Source organism: Neomonachus schauinslandi, chromosome 7, assembly GCF_002201575.2.
Source record: "Neomonachus schauinslandi chromosome 7, ASM220157v2, whole genome shotgun sequence".
NCBI lineage: Eukaryota > Metazoa > Chordata > Mammalia > Carnivora > Phocidae > Neomonachus > Neomonachus schauinslandi.
This window is the reverse complement of record NC_058409.1, coordinates 137,713,399-137,735,089: the sequence shown is the minus strand read 5'-3', so window position 1 is coordinate 137,735,089 and position 21,691 is coordinate 137,713,399. Positions and strand designations below refer to the sequence as shown.

The 21,691-nt window shown below is 42.7% G+C and overlaps 1 protein-coding gene across 3 annotated transcripts in view; it reads right to left on the bottom strand.

Annotated features, from left to right (window-relative positions):
- Positions 1–21,691, bottom strand: part of RETREG1 (reticulophagy regulator 1) — a 126,010-nt gene that overhangs the window by 8,361 nt on the left and 95,958 nt on the right. For all 3 annotated transcript variants that reach the window (XM_021702539.2, XM_021702540.2, XM_021702541.2), the window contains 2 exons: positions 3,030–3,156; positions 446–530 (listed from right to left, as the gene is read on the bottom strand). In XM_021702539.2, coding sequence (XP_021558214.1) covers positions 446–530; positions 3,030–3,156 — 212 coding nt within the window. The remainder of the gene's footprint in view (positions 1–445; positions 531–3,029; positions 3,157–21,691) is intronic.

Genomic DNA, 21,691 nt, shown 5'->3' with positions numbered 1-21,691 from the left:
TGAGAATTTCTAGTTGCTCTGTATCCTTGCCAATACTTGCTATGGTCAGTATTTTAAATTTTAGTCATTCTGGTGGGGGTGTAATGGTATGACATTGTGGTTTTAATTATTTTTTGAGCCACAGAACATACACAAGGGCAAAGGGATTAGTGTGTTTGTGGGGGATGGGAAATATAGCTTACTTATGGTTTTACTGACATAATTTAAAATCAAATCAAATCACTTATAACCAACCCTGCCTTTTGGCAGCCGTTCCTCCAACTTTAAAATATAAACATGTCTCTAGGAAAAGGAGAAACTTTGTACAGCAGGAAATTAAAGGATAACCAATATGCTGTATAGTTAAGGACTCATCCCTCCTCTTCCAAACTATGGAAGGCCATGTTGACCATTAAATGATACCATATGCATCACATAAATTAGCCAAATGTTCTACCATACTTACACAGTAGATAGCTGAGTATAACTCCAGGAATGTAACTTCCCAAGACTGTAAAAAATGTGCACACACTGCAGACCAGGAGACAAAACTAGAGATAACAGAAACAAGATGTGACATTATATATAACTCCAAGACATTTTCGGGCACAGGATACACAGACAATTATTTATCTATATGTGATCTATCACGTTATGGCAAATGTTTTTCAGTGTTCTTTTGTATTTGGGTCTGCCTGATGACTGCTGTGTTCAGCCAGCCTTAGTCCACTCTAACACTTAGTAATAATCATTGTGAGGTTCCAGAAGCTAATTTCTGGCATGGAGAACATCTCCCATTAATCATGCCTGTGGCTATATTACTGTCAGATGCAAGAGAACTGAAGACTAGTATGTCCCCAGAAACTTCTTTTCCTCAGTATTAGTCACTGAAAATAATGCGGCCTGGTCAATAAACCTGCAAGTTCAAACTACTTCTATAAACACATCAAAATTCATAAACACAGCAAAGCAGAAATTAGAGGCATTTATATAAATAGAATGGCAATTTGCACAGCTGATAAACTGCTGGGATGAATCCACTGGCCATTACCATCCTCCTTCCTAACCATATCCATCCCTCAAATTGACCTCACTTCTAGGTCACTTAGGAACCAAATGGGAATGAAATGAAATTCCTACAGTGAAATGTGCTTATTTTCCTTCTGTCAGTTATGACCAAAAAAATCTTGGTTGTTTCAAGAAATTTAAACATCATGACAAAAAAATCTCCCATAAAGCCTTCACTTGTTTTCCACATCCTAGTCTTAAAAATAAACTATTTTTTTCTTTTGATTTATCTTTAAATTATGTATTAAATTGGCAAGCAAAGAAAATTCATTAAGGGAATTTCAAAAAGACATATGAGGAAAGAATACATAACTCTGATCAGTAACTGATTAACGCTGTCAGATGAACTTTGATTTTCCATTCTTTGGCACAGGGTTAATAAGTTAACTAGTCAAAAGGAGAACAGATGAACTTACAGAACAAACTTAAGAGCTGTTTCTGAAATAGCAGAGGCCCTTAAAGAATATGCAATTCGAATAGCAAAATGGAAGAGGAAAGACCATAAGCGTTGAAAGAGTAAGTGTAGGAAAGCATTACCGTGTCCGGAATTCAGTTTCACAAAGAGATTTCATATTATCCACTAAATCTGTAACATCATCTTAAGCCAGTTGACTTGGACTACATTAATGCAGTCCAATGCAGAAGTTTTAAGTTCAGAATCTTCTAAAAATGTGTTTAATCATTTCAGTAAAATAGGCATCAAAAATGCAACTCTCCCTCTCCACCATATGGGTATCTATGCTAAGAATTACCTTCGGGGATTAAAAAAAAAATCCACACATATACAACGTTGCCACTTTAATATGCTCAAAATGTGTCCAAGCACAGTTCTATTATCAGTACTACTGGAGTTAAGCGATGGCCTGTATATGGTGCAACCAGAGGGATTTTCAGTGTCGACATTCCTAGGCCCTTCCAACTACAGGTGGAGGTTCAAGGAACTTGAACACAACACTGGTGATGGCTCCACCCTTAAACCCACATTCTCACAATCACAGCTGAAGCCACCTCTACACATCCAAGTACTCCAAGGGTGTGCACTGTGCAATCCCTTTCAGACCACTTGCGACCCTTCTCCTCGGGTTTTCATCTTAATTGGAAAAATACACATTCCATTTATAGAGAGACTATGAGTGTCTTTGCCAAAGGTTTTCTTTACTAGATAGATGATCTAGGAATCTCTACTTTTTAGACCGACTCTATTATCTCCAAAAGCACCCTCAAAGGACTGTATGTTCATTTCATCTCCCTTTGACTTCAGAACCAGCCTAAGTAATAGAAACAAATTCTTTTTTTATTGAATTGTAATTGACATACAAGGTTATGAGTTTTCGGTGTACAACACAGCAAGTCAACATTTACATACATTATGGATAATGACAAGTCTAGTTACTATCTGTCACCTACATACTTAACATGATATTATTGACGACATTCCTTATGCTGTACTTTACATCCCTGTGACTTACTTATTTTTTTAAATTGAAGTGTAGTTGACCTATAATGTTATATTAGTTTCCGGTGTACAACATAGTGGTGACTTTCATAACTGGAAGTTTGTACTTCTTAATCCCTTTCCCCTGTTTTGCCCACTGCCCTGCCACTCTTCTCTCTGGAAACCACCAGTCTGTTCTCTGCATGTATGTGTCTGTTTTTAAACTGAGATTCTTCATAAGGTATTTTTTTTTTCTTGGTCTGGCTGATAGCAAGACCAGTCACCATTTTTGTTAATGAGTTAGATAAACATGTATAAAATAGAGAACCCATCCAATCTTGAAATATAAGTTTGAGGATTTTCTAGTGCTAACACCCTCACATTTCTGAACCTCACTAATACCAGCTTTTATGGCATTTGCTCCTAGTATATTATATCCAGGACTGGAGAACCCTTATAAGCTGATAAAATAGGTTAATTCATTTGTTTCCAATTTATTGCACGTTCTAAAGCACGCACGATAATTCTCCTATGCTGGAAAACTTGCCTTGCCAGGGCTCTGCTGTTTAAAAAGAGACATTTCTTGAAGAAATATGCTGAAATTCATCCATGATTCTGCAATACAGTGGCTGAACCTGGATCTTTCATCTGGTTTGGAATTGATAACTTCCCAGCTAAAGAGAGAAAAAGAAAACAAAAAATTTTAGCTGCACTTTTGATGATTCCCTTCAACATTCACTGCTTTAGCAAATATTTATTGAGCACCTGCTCTTGGCCACACTCTCTGGAAAAGCCCTGTGAATTCAGAGATGAACAAGCCCGATACCTGCCTAATGAAGCTCGTGCCAAGAGAAGAGATACAGGCTAAGCACTTTGCTGCACAACTATCCCATTACAATTAAAGAAAGAGGGTGAAGTATAGGGTGGGGCTTTTGAGACGTCTCTGAAGAAGTTACTTTTATGCCAAAATCTGGATTAGCAGTCTATCACGAGGGCTTGGAAGAGTTCCAAACAGAACAGTGTACAACATAGGCAGAGGGCCTGGAGCCAGAAGGAGCTACCAGCACTATTCTACAGAGCCCCACGTGTGGCTCCAGCAGAGGCAAAGTCAGCCAGAGGAGTAATGCTGCAGGAAGCTTGGAAGGTGGGACAGGACCTAATCATACCGGGTCTGGAGGGACTTTTTAGAAACGTTTAAAACCTTAAGGATAGGGAAGCCACAGTGTTTTTAGAGAAACCTTGGCATTGATCTTCTAATCATCATCATCATCATCAATGACAATGCCTTCTCAATATATATTATAGTCTGTCAACTCAATAGAAACTGTTAAACTCAACAGGGTCTCAAAATACCTTGTATTTTTCTACTATACCTTCCCCCACATGTTGAATGTGATGCATTTGTTATGCATGTGCCCTGTGTCCCTGACCTCATTTTCCCACAGGAACCTCAATAAGCTAAAACCAGTAACCATCTCTCCAGGAAGAAGACATGCAAACACAGGGCATTCCCCTAAAATCACAATGACATCGAGTTCAAATCCCACTCTTGCAATACTAACTCATCACAGAAATATACCAGTTCAAACAAGCTCTATCAAGGGCCCCCAAATTCTTTCATTTAATAGATAATTTTTAGTGCCTACCACGTGGAAGGCACTGCCATAGAGCTAAGGATACGGCAATAAATGGATGTTTCTAGTAGAAGACAAAGATTATTAGTGAACTATCATCTGAGCTACAACTGCAAGGGAATCAGAGTAAGATGATCTCTGGATTCAAATCCAGTAGTCCTAACACAAATCAAAGCTACTTTGGCCCTTTGGTGCTCAGCTCCCCAGAGACTGTGTATACGTGGATTCTATTTTTTTTAAGGATTTAAATATAACTTAAAATAATATTTAAAAAGGAAATTTAATCAAATTTTAATTGATTTGAGGGAGCATGTGGTGGGGGGTGTAGGGAAGGGCAAACGGAGAGGGAGAGAGAGAATCCCAAGCAGACTCCATAAGCCTGGAGCTCATGGGGCTTGACACATCTTAATCCCTTTCCCCTGTTTTGCCCACTGCCCTGCCACTCTTCTCTCTGGAAACCACCAGTCTGTTCTCTGCATGTATGTGTCTGTTTTTAAACTGAGATTCTTCATAACGTATTTTTTTTCTCCTTGGTCTGGCTGATAGCAAGACCAGTCACCATTTTTGTTAATAAGTTAGATAAACATGTATAAAATAGAGAACCCATCCAATCTTGAAATATAAGTTTGAGGATTTTCTAGTGCTAACACCCTCACATTTCACAGAATGTGAAATCACAGAATACATACACTATGATTTCATTTATATAAAGCTCAAAGTCATGCTAGGCCAACAGATTATTTATGCAAAGAAATGATTTAAAAACAAAACAAAACAAAACACCCAAGATTCAGGAAAAGGGTTACCTAAGGCAGGGATGGTGTGGGGGTATGTAGGGAGTACGGCCAGCAAGGCATGTTACAGCGAGGCTTCTTGAGTACTGGTCATGTTTTATTTCTTAACTTAGATGATGGAAACATGCAAATTGACTTATTAGTGTTCTTAAAGCTACACACACACACACACACACACGGCCTTTATTTAAAAATTTACTGAGGGGCGCCTGGGTGGCTCAGTCAGTTAAGCATCTGCCTTCGGCTCAGGTCATGATCCTGGGGTCCTGGGATCGAGGCCTGTGTGGGACTCCCTGCTCAGTGGGGAACCTGCTTCTCCCTCTTCTTCTGCCCCTCCCCCTGCTCATGCTCTCTCTCTCTCTCTCTTGAATAAATTAAATCTTTTTAAAAAATTAAATTAAAAAAATTTCTTGATACTTAAACATATAATCATGCTTTTTATTTAATAACAGTTTTACATGAGTATATCTCACTTCACATTCTATATATAAATGTTACTTAAGTTTTTGCCTCAGTTTATTTATTTGTGAAGCAAACAGTATTTCTGCTAGCTAGAGCCATGAAACATAGTTTCTGAGTAAGCTGTACCTTATAGATGCTGAAACCTTGTTCTAATACTACCTTTAGGATTCCTATCTCAGAAGTGACACAACATTTGTATACATATTTACTATTCTAGTAAGTAAATACCCTTAAATCAGAAAGGAGCCTACTCTAATACTAAATTATCTAAAATTACCTAACTTATCTCTACAGAGATAATGTCATGGTGAAGTCTTCATACAGTTTAAGGTGCTTAATACATATCACAATGAATTAACTAAAAATCTCGTTTCATATTTAAGGATCTTACCTATTTTCATAGTGGGATTCAAGTGGATATGAAGAAACCTCAGCATCCATCCATCCTTATTCATTTATGCAATAAAAAGTTACCCAGTTCCCCTTTTGTGTCTCACATTATACTCAGTGTGTTTCCTAGTGTTATTTCCAACCAGCACAAACTGAATGCCTGTAGCACTGTCCCTGTGTCTACAGACACCACCGCTTGGTGGGAAGGAGAAACGAGAATATTCAATTGGTGAATATTTTCCATGGCCATACAAGGACACTCTTATTTATATTAAATTCCTCCCCTTTGGAAAAGGCCCTTATTTGACAGTATCGTGGGACAATAAATTCCATGGTTACTTATATTAACACAATAACCTTAAATAAATCTAATTGATATTTGAATTATTGTTACAGTCACAAACAGAAATGAGGAATCCATTGTGTAAAACATGAAAATATTATCTAACCAGATGGGTTTTGGAAAGAATAGTAAATGTTTAAAAACATAGTAAATGAGAAAAAAATGTATAGATTGTGCTGAATAAAATTTAAAGGAAATATGTACAGCTAAAAAAAAATTCAAATCAAAAGCAAAGAAGAGATCCCACTCTACACTTCAAATGAAACATGGATCTGGGGCACCTGGGTGGCTTAGTCAGTTAAGCATCAGACTCTTGGTTTCAGCTCAGGTCATGATCTCAGGGTCCTGAGTTCAAGCCCTGCGACAAACCCTGCACTCAGCGTGAGTCCACTTGAGACTCCCTCTCTCTCTCTGCCCCCCTGCTCATGCTCTCGCACATGTGTGCACGCATGCTCTCTCTCTCAAATAAATAAATACATCTTTAAAAAATACATGAAACATGGATTCAGAAGAGTCACTCTCTGGGAGTTTCATAATAGTTTTAAACTGCCCAGCAAGTAATTCTGAGTCCCACCGGGACATACATTTCTACAGTCTTCCATTGTATACAGTCTACCATTAATGTATATCATGTCATCACATTTCAATTCAGGTAACATAGGTGTATAACATATAATTGAATAACATCTAATATAGTTGTATAATTCAGAATGAAATAGGACATTTGATGTCAACTTTTCAGAAGTTGTACGTGAGGAAAGTGAAACCCAAGTTTTCTGAGCTAGTTCAGGGCAGAGCCAAGACCTGAGGCCAAGAGTCCTGGTTTCCAGCCGTTCTCTTTGTTTAAAACATGTGCCCTCTTCAAAGAATGGATAAATTCAATGACCTCTTTTGAAGAGTCTACATATAATTTACGACAAGGAAGAACATTCCATGTTCCTTCTTACTCCTTTCCAGAGTCAGGAGGATTGAGGTGTGACTGACCAATACCAACATGGCATCAGTTAGTACCCACCCTTTCCAAGAACAAGAGAGTGCTTCGTGGGCAGAATCTAAATACTCAGCGGAAACTAAGATTCACGCTTGGTGTCTGGTTGATGTTTTAATACAGATGACGTACACATACACACACACAGTTGCTCTGTCATGAAACTCTAGGTTTTCCTGGAGAGCCTTGTCTGAAGAACACATAACCAGAGAAAGGATCTCCTGTGAATATTGGATGATGCTGGGGAGACAGATGGTGTGTGGCTATCTTCCCACCATCCTTGGCCCTGATCAACAGGCAATGTAAGGCCCAACTAACACAAAAGGAGGCTTAAAAACAGTTTGAAGCTTCACTGAGTTCGTAACCAAAGAGTCTAAGTCTTCTGTGATTGAAGCTCATCCAAGGGAGAAAATTACCAATGGCTTCAGTATAATATTCCAGGGTTTATCTCTTTCTTCTTTAGTTTCAGAGAGAAAACTGCATTTTCCAGTAAGGATCTTCGGTCCTTCCCCCTCACCCCCTCCCCGGTTCCAGCTTTCTCTGTCACTCATGCCCTCATTAAGGAATGAACCTCTGCACACTCCAGCCACAAGATAAGGACCAGTTAAAAGTCCCTCCCTCATGACTGTTATCCCCAACTTCCCACACTCTTGGTGAATCCAGTTCAAGTTCACAACTCCCTGCCCCCTTGTGGCTTTCAAATGGGCTTTGCCCAAGGATCTGCAGACATGCAGCGCTTTCCAAAAAAGCTCTCGAAACTAAAGGCCTTGGCAGATTCCATTTTGTTACCATCATCTTCTCAACAAAAACTAAGGGACAGATTTTTAGCAAAGGACACGCTGCATGGTCAAGGTAAGCAATTATTTACCAAAGAAACCTGAGCTCAATGAAGTGCTTTTTCAGCAGCTGAGGAATTTATGGTTTCACCTGCCTGTGACAGTCCAAGGGGAATAAAAATGAGGAGGATGGCTCCTTAGACAAGCAGCCTCACTTCATCACAGAAGGGAGCTGAGGCTTCCTAGTGGAATTGGAAACCAACATCCCTTCTTCTGCCTCCATATCCCTATTAGAATACAATTAAGTATACACAGTAGGTGATGTGGCCAAATGAAGCCCTTTAGGCTGTTCCCAAATTGAGTGTGTGTGACACCCCCCCACCCCGGGCACTGTTTAAACAGGAGCTTTCTTCTTTCTTTTTTTTTTTAATTTAATTTAATTTTATTTTTAAGATTTATTTATTTATTTGAGAGAGCGAGAATGAGAGAGAGAGAGAGAGTACATGAGAGGGGGGAGGGTCAGAGGGAGAAGCAGGCTCCTCACTGAGCAGGGAGCCCGATGTGGGACTCGATCCCGGGACTCCGGGATCATGACCTGAGCCGAAGGCAGTCGCCCAACCAACTGAGCCACCCAGGCGCCCTAAACAGCAGCCTTCTGGACCTCACTCCAGAGATTCTGATGGAACAGGTCTGGGGTAAAGCTCAGAAACCTGCATTTTTAATGACCGTCCCAAGTGATTCTGAGGCAGGTATTTTTTTTTTACCCAGAGTCACTGCAAGAAACACCCCATGAGAAAGTTACATAGAATTCCTGGTTCAAAACAGAGACAAGAGGAGAATTGGCTTTAGGCAAGATGATATATGGGGGATCCAATCTGCCCTCCCATTGAAAACAACAACAATGGAAGGAAGGAAGGAAGGAAGGAAGGGAGGGAGGGAGAGAGGAATGGCAGGAATGGAAGGAATGGTGTCTGCCTTCAGCTTGGGTGATGATCCCAGTGTCCAGGGATCGAGTCCCGAGGGGCTCTCCGCTCAGCGGGGAGTGTGCATCTCCCTCTGCCCCTCCCCCTGCTCGTGCTTGCTCTCACTCTCTCACAAAAATAAATAAAAAAGGAAAGGAAGGAAGACAAAATATAGGAAACAATGATTTTCAAGATCCTGGGCCTGAAGGAAGGATGTTGATCTCTGAAAGGTGGTGAGTCCTATGATCGTCCAGTGGCCTTGAGTTTCCAGGCCACAGAGTAGGGAAGGGCAACCCAGCGCATCCAGGGACTGCCTGAGCCGAGGAGACAAAACTCGGGGTTCAAACTGAAGACCAAAGAGGCTGGAGATGGCAGGACAGAGTGTGGGAGCAGTTGGGCCTGCAGAGAGACCACTGGCCATGTGCTGGGGTCTGGGTCTTCAGCCGAGGGCCAAGGTAAAAGTGCATGAGGGACCTGGGGGCCAGGAACAAGCCAGCAGAAGGGATGACGGGGAGGAGTCCTGCACTCATGCAGGACTGAGAATGATGCCTGGTCTCACCAACCAGACTGGAAAACCTCAGAATTCACAGACATTGGACAGAATTCTCAGAAGGGTCTTGCCTTAGTAGGAGAATAATTAGTCCTCGACTAAATGCTGCTTTGATCGCAAAAGTCTTAAAAGCAAGCTCCAAAAGGATCAATCTGATTTAAAGCAATCTCGCTGTGTCATTTGTAGGAATACAGAGTGGGGAGTTTTGTTAAGAACCAAGGAACTCACACGTTCAAACTGGGGTCTGAATGATTTTATGTTACTTTCGCGGCTGGCTTTAAAATTATTGTGTAACTTTTTCCTTAAAAAAAAAAGCCATATTAATAAATCATGTCTAAATTTTATATTATAAGTCAAATTTGTCTATACAGTTTAGTGGCCACAGAGATGAAATTTGAAGGCACTTTAGTTTCAGAACGCAGCACACAGCCTCCTCCATTAGGGGGTTCTGTAAGACCAAGAAATGGGGACACTCCCGTGCTCTTTAAAAATAGACTGTAATTCAGTAAGAGCATGTGCTAGCTGCCTGCTTCATCTCCTTTGCCCAAAGAGTCTTTGAGCACTAGAAAATATCAGGCTGAACAAATGAATCTTGGCAGAGCACAAAAAACCTCTCTCCAGGGGCGCCTGGGTGGCTCAGATGGTTAAGCATCTGCCTTTGGCTCAGGTCATGATCCCGGGGTCCTGGGATCAAACCCGCATCGGGCTCCTTGCTCGGCGGGGAGTCTGCTTTTCCCTCTGCCTCTGCCTCTCCCCCTGCTCATGCTCTCTCTCTCTCTGTATCTCTATGTCTTGAATAAATAAAAAAATCTTAAAAAAAACAAAAAACAAAAAACCTCTCTGTACCATTTCCCTTCCGTTCATGTCAATAAACCCGCACCGAGTACAGAGAACTTGCTGTCAGGTACCCTTCCTGGCTCCAGGTTTTTAGCGATGCCTCCACCAGTATGTGAAGGTTTACACGTGACCCCAAAATAATGACACACACACACTCGTGGTACATGAAACTCACCTTTATAAAATGACATGTACTTGTATCTAGGGCTATTGGGGAAAAAACAGAACTTAAAACAAAGTTGGGGACTGGATGTGCAAGGAGAAGCCAAGACTGCCTTTACATTATTGTAATGCTTTACAGGACAACGGATCTTTTTAGCATATACTCGGGAATTTAAGTCAAAAAGTATTTTTTATAACTGAAAGTTATTTTTCTAAACCAAAAAAAAAAAAACCAGAATTTTAAAATATATCCAAACTCCAATCTTTTTGCATATTTCTGGAGCTTTAGATGCCATCCATGGACATCCCTTTGTGGAAGCCAACTTCAGTTTGGCTTCTGGCATTTCCAACACAACATAAAGTGCTATATTTTTCAGTAGGTGCAGTGGAGAAGTATATTTTAAATTATGAGGCAGAAACAACTATTTAAAAAGAGTTATGGAATAAGATTACAGAGTTCAGTATGACAGTTTTTTTTTTAAGATTTTTTATTTATTTTTGTGAGAGAGAGTGAGAGCGATCACGAGCAGGGGGAGGGGCAGAGGGAGATGCAGACTCCCCGCTGAGCAGAGAGCCCGACTTGGGACTCGATCCCTGGACGCTGGGATCATCACCCAAGCTGAAGGCAGACACCCAACCAACTGAGCCACCCAGGCGCCCAAGTATGACATAGTTTTATTCAGGTGACAATGTTCAGTAAAATGGAAAGATGCAAACAGGGTGAATAATTCCCGTCAAGGCAGCTGAGTAATCATTCAAGTCAAGGGGGGTAATATGGAACATGAAATAAGAGTCCTCGCTAACAGCAGGGGCGAAGTGCTGTTCCACTTGCTGTAAGCTTACGATCCTATTCAGTCCTTACGGTCCCCCTATATGTGAGATGCTATCTATCATTCCTGTCTTACAGAAGAGGAAATGGAGGTCCTTGCTCAAGGTCGCGATGGAACAGGGCTATACCAAATGGGACTGCGAACGCTCATCATGCGCGGTGAGATACAGGAAGAAGACTCTGGATTGGAACACAGGGATCACTTCAGAGATGAGCAGGAGAACACAGTGGAGCGGTAACAAGGGAAGGATTATGGAATCCCTCAACGCCAAGCAACAGAAATAAAAATTCTAAAAAGCAGCTCTGGTTCCCAGGTGCAACGGAGGACCAAGGAGTTCAGAAGCCTGTCTTCCGTCTCCACGACCCCAGCTGTTTCTAAGGCAGGCTCCACACGGTGACCCCACAGCGTGTGGCAATGACAGTCATGACCGTAGCTCCTGCTGGGGGAGCATTCCTGCGCGGACACTCAGTGTTAAGCACTCTGTGCATTTTCTCACTGAGTCCTCGCCACTGGAGCCCCACCCTGCCCCCCATGAGCACCACACCTGCAAGGCCGGGCCTGGAGCACCTCCAGTTTACCCATGAGAAAGCAGGGTGAGAAGGAGCTGTTGCTGACAGCCACGGGCATCTTCTCATTTTCTTTTGTAGCAATTATCAATTGTCGTTAATTTCTGTCTGTCATGTTGACTTCCCCATTAGACTTTAAATTCGGTAAAGGAATTCATGGGCACAGACAGCTCTGTCTTCAGCAGCTGACAGAGCTTGATATCTATGAGGCAATAAAATACTGAATAAGTGCAAGCGACAAAGGATATTAAAGGAGGAAAGTATCAGAAGGAGTGAGCAGTGGTTATTTAGTGACACCATGCATGATTTTTATTGACTTATCTGAATGTTTCTGTCCCATTACAGATCAGCAATAATTAGCATGTATTCATTTCGAAGTATAAACATATACAAAATAACAGACAAAAAGCCCTGAAAATTTGGAGACCAACTTTCATTTGTATGGAATAGTTTCAATTTTTTTCTTCTTGCAAACGGAGAGTTAAACTGCCTTCAAAGTTAGGCAATTACGGTAAATACGTCTCATTTATTCCAAGAAGCCTTCTGAACTGGTAATCAGTATTTTGTGTGAAATTCCTTCTGGCAAAACTTGGGTCCTAACGTTTGACTTCTCCATGGGGGATCCCCGAATCCTCGAGTACCTTCTGCAGACATGACCCTCACAGGACGAGAGAGCATTTGTGACACCCAGGGAGAACAGGACAGGGCCTCCGCCAAGTCGAGTGGGCCAGAAGGCAAAGATCAACGAATGTCCCACCTTCACAGGGATAGAGAAGAAGGAGTCCCATTTTGTTTTTGTCAGGCAACCTCAATTCACTGGAAAACATGTTCAGATATTGTTTCCTCTCAAACACACACACACACACACACATGCACGCATGCACATTTCTAATCACTTTTCAGATTTTCCGTATCTCCAGGAAGTCCTATTACAATACTCATTTCCAAAGAGGTTTAGGAGTCTGTCATACTACCCCTACCCTCAGAGAATATACCTTATGTCACACTGTTTGTTTTTATTTTTATTTATAGGAGTTGGAAATAGAAACCAAACAATAGTTTTCAGAAAGTTAACTATGTCAACATCCCATACTGATAAGCTTTCACAAAAAAGGGATCAGTTGTAACCTAAGTTGTCCCCTAGCAACCGTGACATACAGCTCCTTCAATCATCACACCTATAAATACACCTTGGCTTGGAGTCCCATGTAGTGCTTCATTCTCGGCTAGTGACTAACGGTCTCATGCTCTCTGCTGGGAGAGAACATCTGTTCATGTTAATTCCTGTCGAATTTTTCTTAGAAAGGTCAGTCAATATCCAGTTACAGATTTTAGCATTTCTTAGTGCAACGTGTTAGAATTTTTCTTAATCCTCCGGATACATAATACGTCCCTCCACATGCATGCGTGTTTGCGTGAGTGTGTGTAGGCAGAGAAACAAAATAAAAACAGAGATCTGTTTCTCTGCACAAACACTCACAGAATTAGAACCATGACAAAGCAAATAAGATGTGTCAACTGGAGGATTAAATAAGCAAACACCAGATTAAGAAATTACATAGCACTCAACTCGAAACCTTCACTTTCTCAGACCGATTAGCCACGTGAGCAAGTCCTCCCAAGGCCACGGACGGGGAGGCACCCCCTGAGCTCCAGCTTCTGCTGGCCTGGGAAGCTGAGCCTTGCCTTCCTCGGGGCAACTCGGTGTTCTATTTGGGGCTCTCTTTTTATACTAAGTTTCAAAGGAATCAAACATCAGTTGCTTTGTGAAACGGCTCCCTTCCCCTTCCAGCTCAATCTAAGCGCTCTCTCTTCCTTCCCCTAGGGTGGAGACCGTCAGGGCACCCAATCCACCGAGACAATCTGGAAGCCTGGCACTCAACCACCATCACGAAACTTCTTGCATTATTCGAATTTCCATAAACACATGCCAGTTAGACATTATTTTTCAGCGTTTTCAATGTTGCTAACTTTTCAACAAGCAGACTTTCAGCAGCCCGGGCATGAAGAATTTAAATTCCATTACTGGCTGGGAACAAGCACCTACTTGAGACAAGCAGGAGATTAAACACCCTTTCTTTGGGAATGCCAAGATATGCTTTGGTCATGATCCTTGAGGGAAGAAAAGGTTTCTACTTTGTCCCTAAAGCATGAATCATATCTGAGAGTCAAGACACACTCCTCAGGGAAATAGAAATTGTGACTGAGAGGAAAGTTTGCTAAGTTGGAGATAAGCCTTTCTTTGCATTCTACTCGGGACTCACCATTTCCAATGAAGTACAATCCAGAATTCACTGTATTTGGAGTCAAGAGTAAATGTCCCTTCCCTCTTTCTTTCACCTTTGGCCTAGTTACAGGAAACTGAAATTTCTGTGACAATACTGAAGAATTTATTTCTTACAGTGCAAACATTGTCATTAACAATACAGTTCCTAATTTTGTTTTCTAGAGACCGTACCCACTGCACTGGGCCTGAATACATAGATACAAGCCAGACTGAATGATCAAGTTCCTCCCGAGGGCTCTTATTATGAAGGCTAATTAAAATTAATTTTGCTTGGAGAACTTGTTGTGATCAAGGCACACCATGGAGTGGCAAGCTGGAGTGACTATCTGTCCTTTTAAAGACTACATCTTTCCCGCTCATATATAAGCCGGTCACTGAATGACATCAGTGGCTTTTAAAGGAACACACCCTTACCAATGGGATCATTCTTATCAGTCATAGAAAATATAAGAATCTCATTATGATGTCTTAATGCTTGCTAAACTTGCCATCAGCTTCCCTCAAAAGCAGATTTTGAGAATAAGCTATTGTATGACTACAGCATGCCGTCACGGTAAATGAGTATCATGCAGTACTCAAAAGCAGAATGCAAGGGAGATGGCGATGGATCTGGGTGTGGGGAGGCACAAGCTAGAAGGAGGATGGGGGCACCCTGGGGGGCTCAGTCAGTTAAGCATCTTACTCTTGATTTCAGCTCAGGTCATGATTTCAGGGTCGTGAGATTGAGCCCCGTGTGGGCTCTGCGCTCAGTGGGGGGGGGGGGGTATGCTTTTCTTTCTCTCTCTCTTTCTCTCTCTTTCTTGTCCTTTGTCCCTCCCCCCACTTATGCTCTTTCTAAAATAAACAAATCTTTAATAAAAGAAAGAAAGAAAGAAAGAGGATGGTGGAGGTTACCTTCCTGACATGCTGTGGGATCTGGAAAAAATATCCGTGAGGCAAAGGGGTGTGTGAGAGAGAAGGTAGAAGCGGACATGGCGCCTGAAATGTGTTCCTCTGAAGGTGTCTTTGCCTCAGGAGGTGTGCAGTGGCTGAGAGTATGGAGTGAGGACAAATGCCAAAGAAGTTATTTCTCCTACTGGTAGGTCCTCTGGGAAAACAAAATTATAAAAATGAATCCATCCAACCTGATTTAAGAGAGAGTTTCCACAGGAAAGCATTTCCCCCCACTTCTTCATATGCATGTAAGAGCAACAGGAATTTGGCAAATAACAAGCTGAAAAGGAGGTGCCCTGCGATGTATTTCTAATGAACGGTCATTAGATAAGAGGCTTTGTGTAGTTTATGTAGAAAGATTCAAGGAGTTCCTCCAATACTTGGTTTTCATTCACATTATTAATTTCCTCAGGAAACCTTATTTTTAAAAATTAGCATTCTCCCATGAAATGTAATTCGGTGCAAACCAATGAGATATGAATGATCTGGGCTGAACCTTATTAGGCCAGTGAGATGCCCACCCATCGGCTCTGTCCGCCTTCATTTTTACCTGTGGCAGATACTCAGCCCTGCCTCTACACTTGAAGGCTCTGTCGAAGAACCGGACGGCTGCCACACGTGCTTTCTGCGTGGGTTAATGGCCAAGCCAGCATGCTGGAGGTCAGCTACTTGCCCAATATTCTCGCCATTTCTAGGACGTCATCTTCACCCCATCAGATATCACAGCAAAGTGACGCACATGTTCACACCTAGCACGCATCCCTCTGGCACGAGGTTCTCTCTGTGCCTCTTACTCGTCTCACTGCAGGTCCTTGTTTACTGGATTTGCTAGTCAGCAAAATGTGGTGCATAGTTTATCATGATTCCATGTTCTTTTTTAGTATTATTCCATTTTCTGCTTGTACTTCATAATTTAGGTCTATGAAGCAGACTTGCTAAGATCCTTTAGCAAGATCAATAACTCTTCATCAACACCACAGTCATGTGCTGTTCCCACCGGAGAACTACCCAGAACCACAAGGACAGAACTACTGGGAAATTGCATGTAACTGGGCCTGGACATTCCAAGGGTTGTCTCCACCCAGCTAAGTAGATCAATTAAGCGGTGCTAAACATTTCATCCTGACCTACTTGGGAGCTCATAACCTTAAGGGAGAGCCATAAAGGTAATGAGTCCTCAGGGAAGTGGCCACAGCCAAAATGGAACCAATAGAACCAGACAGCCAAAGAAAATCACCTGTTACTATGAACAACACAAAGACTATTTTATTTTATTTTATTTATTTTTTTTTTTAAAGATTTTATTTATCTATCTGAGAGAGAGAGAATGAGATACAGACAGCATGAGAGGGAGGAGGGTCAGAGGGAGAAGCAGACTCCCTGCCGAGCAGGGAGCCCGATGCGGGACTCGATCCAGGGACTCCAGGATCATGACCTGAGCCGAAGGCAGTCGCTTAAACAACTGAGCCACCCAGGCGCCCCCACAAAGACTATTTTAAACAAACATGCAATGAAAGACACAGACATAGATGTATCCTTTAATCACTGCCTTGAAAGATAGTCTATGCTTCCTGTATTTTCATCAGAATTGAATCTACCGTGCACATTTCTTCTCTTTATTTTCTAGCTTGTGTTACCATAATGCATTTTCAAGAAATGGAAAAAATGGCTCATCAAAATGTTGGGTTCTATAAAAATTGTTTTTTTTTTTTTTTAAGATTTTTATTTATTTATTTGAGAGAGAGAATGAGAGACAGAGAGCATGAGAGGGGGGAGGGTCAGAGGGAGAAGCAGGCTCCTCGCTGAGCAGGGAGCCCGATGCGGGACTCGATCCCGGGACTCCAGGATCATGACCTGAGCCGAAGGCAGTCGCTTAACCAACTGAGCCACCCAGGCGCCCAAAAATTAATTGTTTTTAAAGAAGGATATGCCTTTGTTCCTCGTGTTATACACAAAAAAGGCCTTGTACTTTCGAATCTATGTCATCTTTAACAAAGTTTTCCAGGTCCAGCATGGTCTGGATGACCTGTCTACACAGCATAGCCAGCACACACCTCAGATGCTAAGTACATGGTTTGGTTCACACAAAAATTAAGTTCACTTTGAATATATAGCCAGCAGGGCCAGGAATGAATCAACTCTGTGAATCCTGTTAGGAATCGACTCTTCAGAACCACAAGAGCAAATGAAATTAACATTCTTTTAACAAATTATGGCTAAGGAATGGAGGGGTTATAACAACACGCAGACCAGTGGCGCGGCGACCACAGAAGTCCCGGGGAGGCTACTCAGAGGTCCGACTCCTTCACAGAAGGAACTCGGGTTGCTTGGGATCCCTTTTGGGATCATGCCAACCTTTGAATACCTCAGGAAATCAGAGGGTCCTAATGGACATGAAGTGGAGTGCTGCTGGATGAGATAATCAACACCTTCTGCTCAAGGATTTTAAACTCTGGAAGGGGTCTGTCCCTTCCCATGTTTACGTGCAAAGCTGACTTTACAGAAACTCTGAATAAGTCCTCTACTGCTATTAAATAAACAACATTTACTTTCTTACATCAAGAACATGCCTAGAAATTTGTATTAACTTGAGAGAGGATTCTTTAAAGCTAGCAATGTCCCTTAAAACATCCCTGGAGATATTGATGGGAAAGAGAATCTTTGACAGACAGTGGTTATCAGGGACACGTCCAGTACTGAAGTCCAAGTGCTAAATCTCAAGCCAGAGGGGTTCCCAGCAAACAGGCCTCCTAGGCAGCTGAGACAGGCCCAGTCTACTTCCATGTCCGAGGTGGAGAGGGCATGTGAAATGCTTATGGTCTTGCCATGGAAAAACTGAAAGCCACGTAAGGAATTCCGTCCCTCCTTTACAGGGATTGCTGACTTCCAGGCACTCAGGTGCCCTGCCAGCCTGCCCTTCTGCAGGCTCCATCACTGGACCTGGGAAGGTGGCTGACACGCCACAGCTTCATTTGCTTTTGTACAGTCAGTAAATCACACAACTAGGAATTCTGTGTTTGGTCCAAGCAGGAACCTAGGACTGACTTCACCGGAAACATGTTGCTGGAGATCCCAGAGGTGGGGGTAGGACGTAAGGGCATATTTTCCCAAATCAGTGGGCGCTGTAAATGTCAGGGCCTAATTACCTGGGAGTGCTTCAATCTTCCTTTCTCACATTTGCACCATGGGGTTTAAAAGAGCTATCATATCCCACCCTTATTTATTGCAATAACAGTGGTCACTGTTAAGCTCCTCTTTCAGGATTAGATAACGTCTTCCTCCCCTTCCCTAGGATGGTATAGATCACCTATTAATTCTAAACCGTATTAATGAGAAGTTGGTATGACTATTCTTAGACTCAGGGTATAATCTGAATGCTGGCTGGCAACACGCTTGGGGCATTCCGCTCAGTCCAGTAAAGATGAGCTTACCTATATGTGCCGGGGGAGTTATGAAATTGCCAAATGACTTCAGGCTTGGAACACAGACTGGTGTTCTTGCATAAAACATACCCCCGTGAATTAGCTGTGATTTCTAGTCTCATTTCTTTAAAGAGAAGCAAGAATTTAATGACAAATCAAACACTTCACATAAGGATCTTTCTAAATTTTTATCCCCCACCAACCTTTTTAGTTGTTTGTCCACTTTTTTTTTTTTAAAGCAGTATTAGGAATTTCCTCTCTCCAATACATTCCACTTAGTTTTCACAGAGGTAAACAGCTATCTCAGGATATAAGTCTACCTATTCTACCAAATGTCAAAGTGACTGATTTAAACAAGAGCAGTTCATTTCTCCCTCACGGACAGCAGAGCGTAGTGGCCCAGGGCTGACATGGGATCTCTGTAATGTAGTAGACCTAAGCTCTTTGTATCTTTTGGCTCAGATACTCTCCACATCGCACTTCACTGCATGGGCCAGGACAGTCACTGCAGCTCCTGCCACGCCATCCACGTGGCCATCCACGTGGCCATCCACGTGGCCATCCAGGTGGTAATCAGCAGGAAGGGAAAAGGGAAGCAGAGAGCACTCCTTTCCCAAAGGTCATGCCTACGAGAGGCGTGCAAAGCTTCCATCCACCTCTTGCTGGTTGGAACAGAGTGCCGGGGCCATGCATAGCTGCAAGAGAGCCTAGGAAATGAAATTCAATGACTGGTGGTCGTCATCCAGCTAAAACTTGGGACGCTGTTACCAGAGGAAGGGAAACTGAGTGTTTGGGAACAACCAGCAGAATCTCCCACAATGATACCCCTTTGATCTCTTATTTCATCCATTTACATAATTTATCGTTAAAAATGATACAATTACTGTGGCAACCACAATGCGCATTGAGAGACTGGCAAATACGAACGCTGACTTGGTAGGAACACAACCCAAATGGGGGAAGCAGATAGAGACCAGAGGAGACATTTTCTGTAAAGGATGAGATAGCAACTCAGTCATTACAGCAGGGGTGCAGCCAAAAACAATATGAAAATGAAAGAGCATGGTTGTGCTCTGATAACATCTGACCTACAAAAACAGGCTGCAGGGTAGATGCGGCATCTGAGCTACTCTAGTTGGCTGGGTTCTGGGCTTCATGGGCCTGAGCCATGTGGCTATACACGGCAGTGAGGGGAGCCACTGATTAACTCAGCCAGCTAAGTGGGAGCTGGTCAAAGAACATCTGCTATTCGAACACCTCTCCCCGCCTTATGTACTGCGCATGTACCAAATGCTAGGAACTGCATTAGGAGTTTTATTACATTATCTCTAATCCTCACTTCTATCTGACACAGCGGGTAAAATGCCCCCATTTTCCAGATTAGAAAGCCGACACAGCCAAGAGCCAACCACACCAGGATCAAAACCCAGGTCTCGCTGGCTCCAGCCCACTGGACGGTGGTCAGATGAAAGAGAGCCCCACTGCCAATAACACGTGAGATCTAAGCACACAAGTTCTTATCCTATTACTGGTGAAGCTGTTATATCTGCCGGATTTGACTGAAAGTATTACAGTGAGAAAGGTTTCCTTCTGATCTCAAAATAAACCTTGCTCTAGAAATTTATCCAGATTTCAGCCAAGAGGCATCTCACCCTCACATTTTTCCTGGGTAAAGCTGCTAAGGTCTCAAGCCCTAGAACACCGATAACTAACGGAAAGGAAAAAGTTAAGGCGCTATCGATAGCCTTGAAAGCTTTTCAAGTCTTTCCAAGTTTATCTAAATTAATAAAGATTATCGCTGCAGTCCTACTCTCATCCTTGCCCTGACGCCCTTACGATTCACTCACACAACTGGTCCGTCCTCCCCGAGCACGGTAGACCACACTGATGTGTCATAACACTCTTTCCAGGACCTTCTCGACAAGGACTCACAATCCTTCTCAGAGCTCCAGGCGCCATTTCTAGTTTACAGGAGCCGGCATGAGAGAATAAAGCCATTTGCCCTCAAACTCTCAACAGTAGCCTCATGGAACACAACAGCGGTGCATTTTTCCCTCTGCTGTGCCCAAAATGGAACGATCAGTTCCTTCTCTTATTGTTGGTGCCGTGTTTGCTATGTCTTACTTTACTAAGCAAATCTCTTCTTGTTTCAGCAAGCAAACAGACTCACCCTAGGCTTATAGTTTATCTCCGTGTGTGTTCCTTTTATAACGACATCTACATCTCAAAGTCTTCCTTAGCACAAACAAATATGCTTCTAAAGGGAAGTTTTCAAAATATTTCAGAATGGGGAAACTACGACTATTTACAATTCATGTTCAGTTTAATTACTTTGGAAGGAAAGTTATCTGCTACAAGCTACTCTAAAAACATTCTGTTAACTTTTTAGAAAGAGGGAGCCACGTTTAGACATACATATGCCACAGAATCTGTGATTTCTGCATACAAGAGTATGTATGCTCTAGGAAGTAGACACTGGGAATTTCTGAAAAACATAAACTCATTTGCAATCCCTTCACCTTATCCAAAAATGGAGTTTATAGGTATAATGTTTTTTAAGATTTGTGAGAGAGCACATGAGAGAGAGAGAGAGAGAGAGAGAGAGAGAGAGAGAGCGCGCGCAAGTGCGCACGCGCACAAATGGGGGGAGGGGCAGAGGCAGAGGGAGAAGCAGACTCCCTGCTGAGCCGGGAGCCTGGAGGGAGGGTCGGTCCCAGGACCCCAGGGTCATGCCCTGAGCAGGAAGGCAGACGCTTCACCGACTGAGCTGCCCAGGCGCCCCGTAGGTATAATTTTTATAGGCATAATTTGAAGATGCTTCACTGACAGATGAGTTTGTTTTCTTTTTTTTTTTAAAAAAAGCATTCACCTACATTCCAACTAAAACATCACCATGAGATGTCACTTCCTGAGTCCCAGAGCAGTATCTGTGCATAGCTGCTTGCTCTGTTTACAGCTAGCAAGGAGGCCACGTCACGCTGATAATTACACCGTGCCACTCCTTAGGCACCACCAGGGTGGGGGGGCCCAACTCTGGAGCACCAGGCTCCACCCTCGGGACACAGCAACCCTTCATAAATCAGTTACCAGGGAGAAGGGACTTTGGGGGTTCAAGTCTTTCCCTAACCTCTTCCCACACCAGGCACTTACAACGGCAGCCCACCCCCCACCCCCAACCCCTTGCAAGGCAAGGAATTCACAGTCTGGTGATTCCCCCCCAAAGCCTGCTAACAGCCACAGAGCAACATCCTTCATAGCCCTCGGTGGCATTTA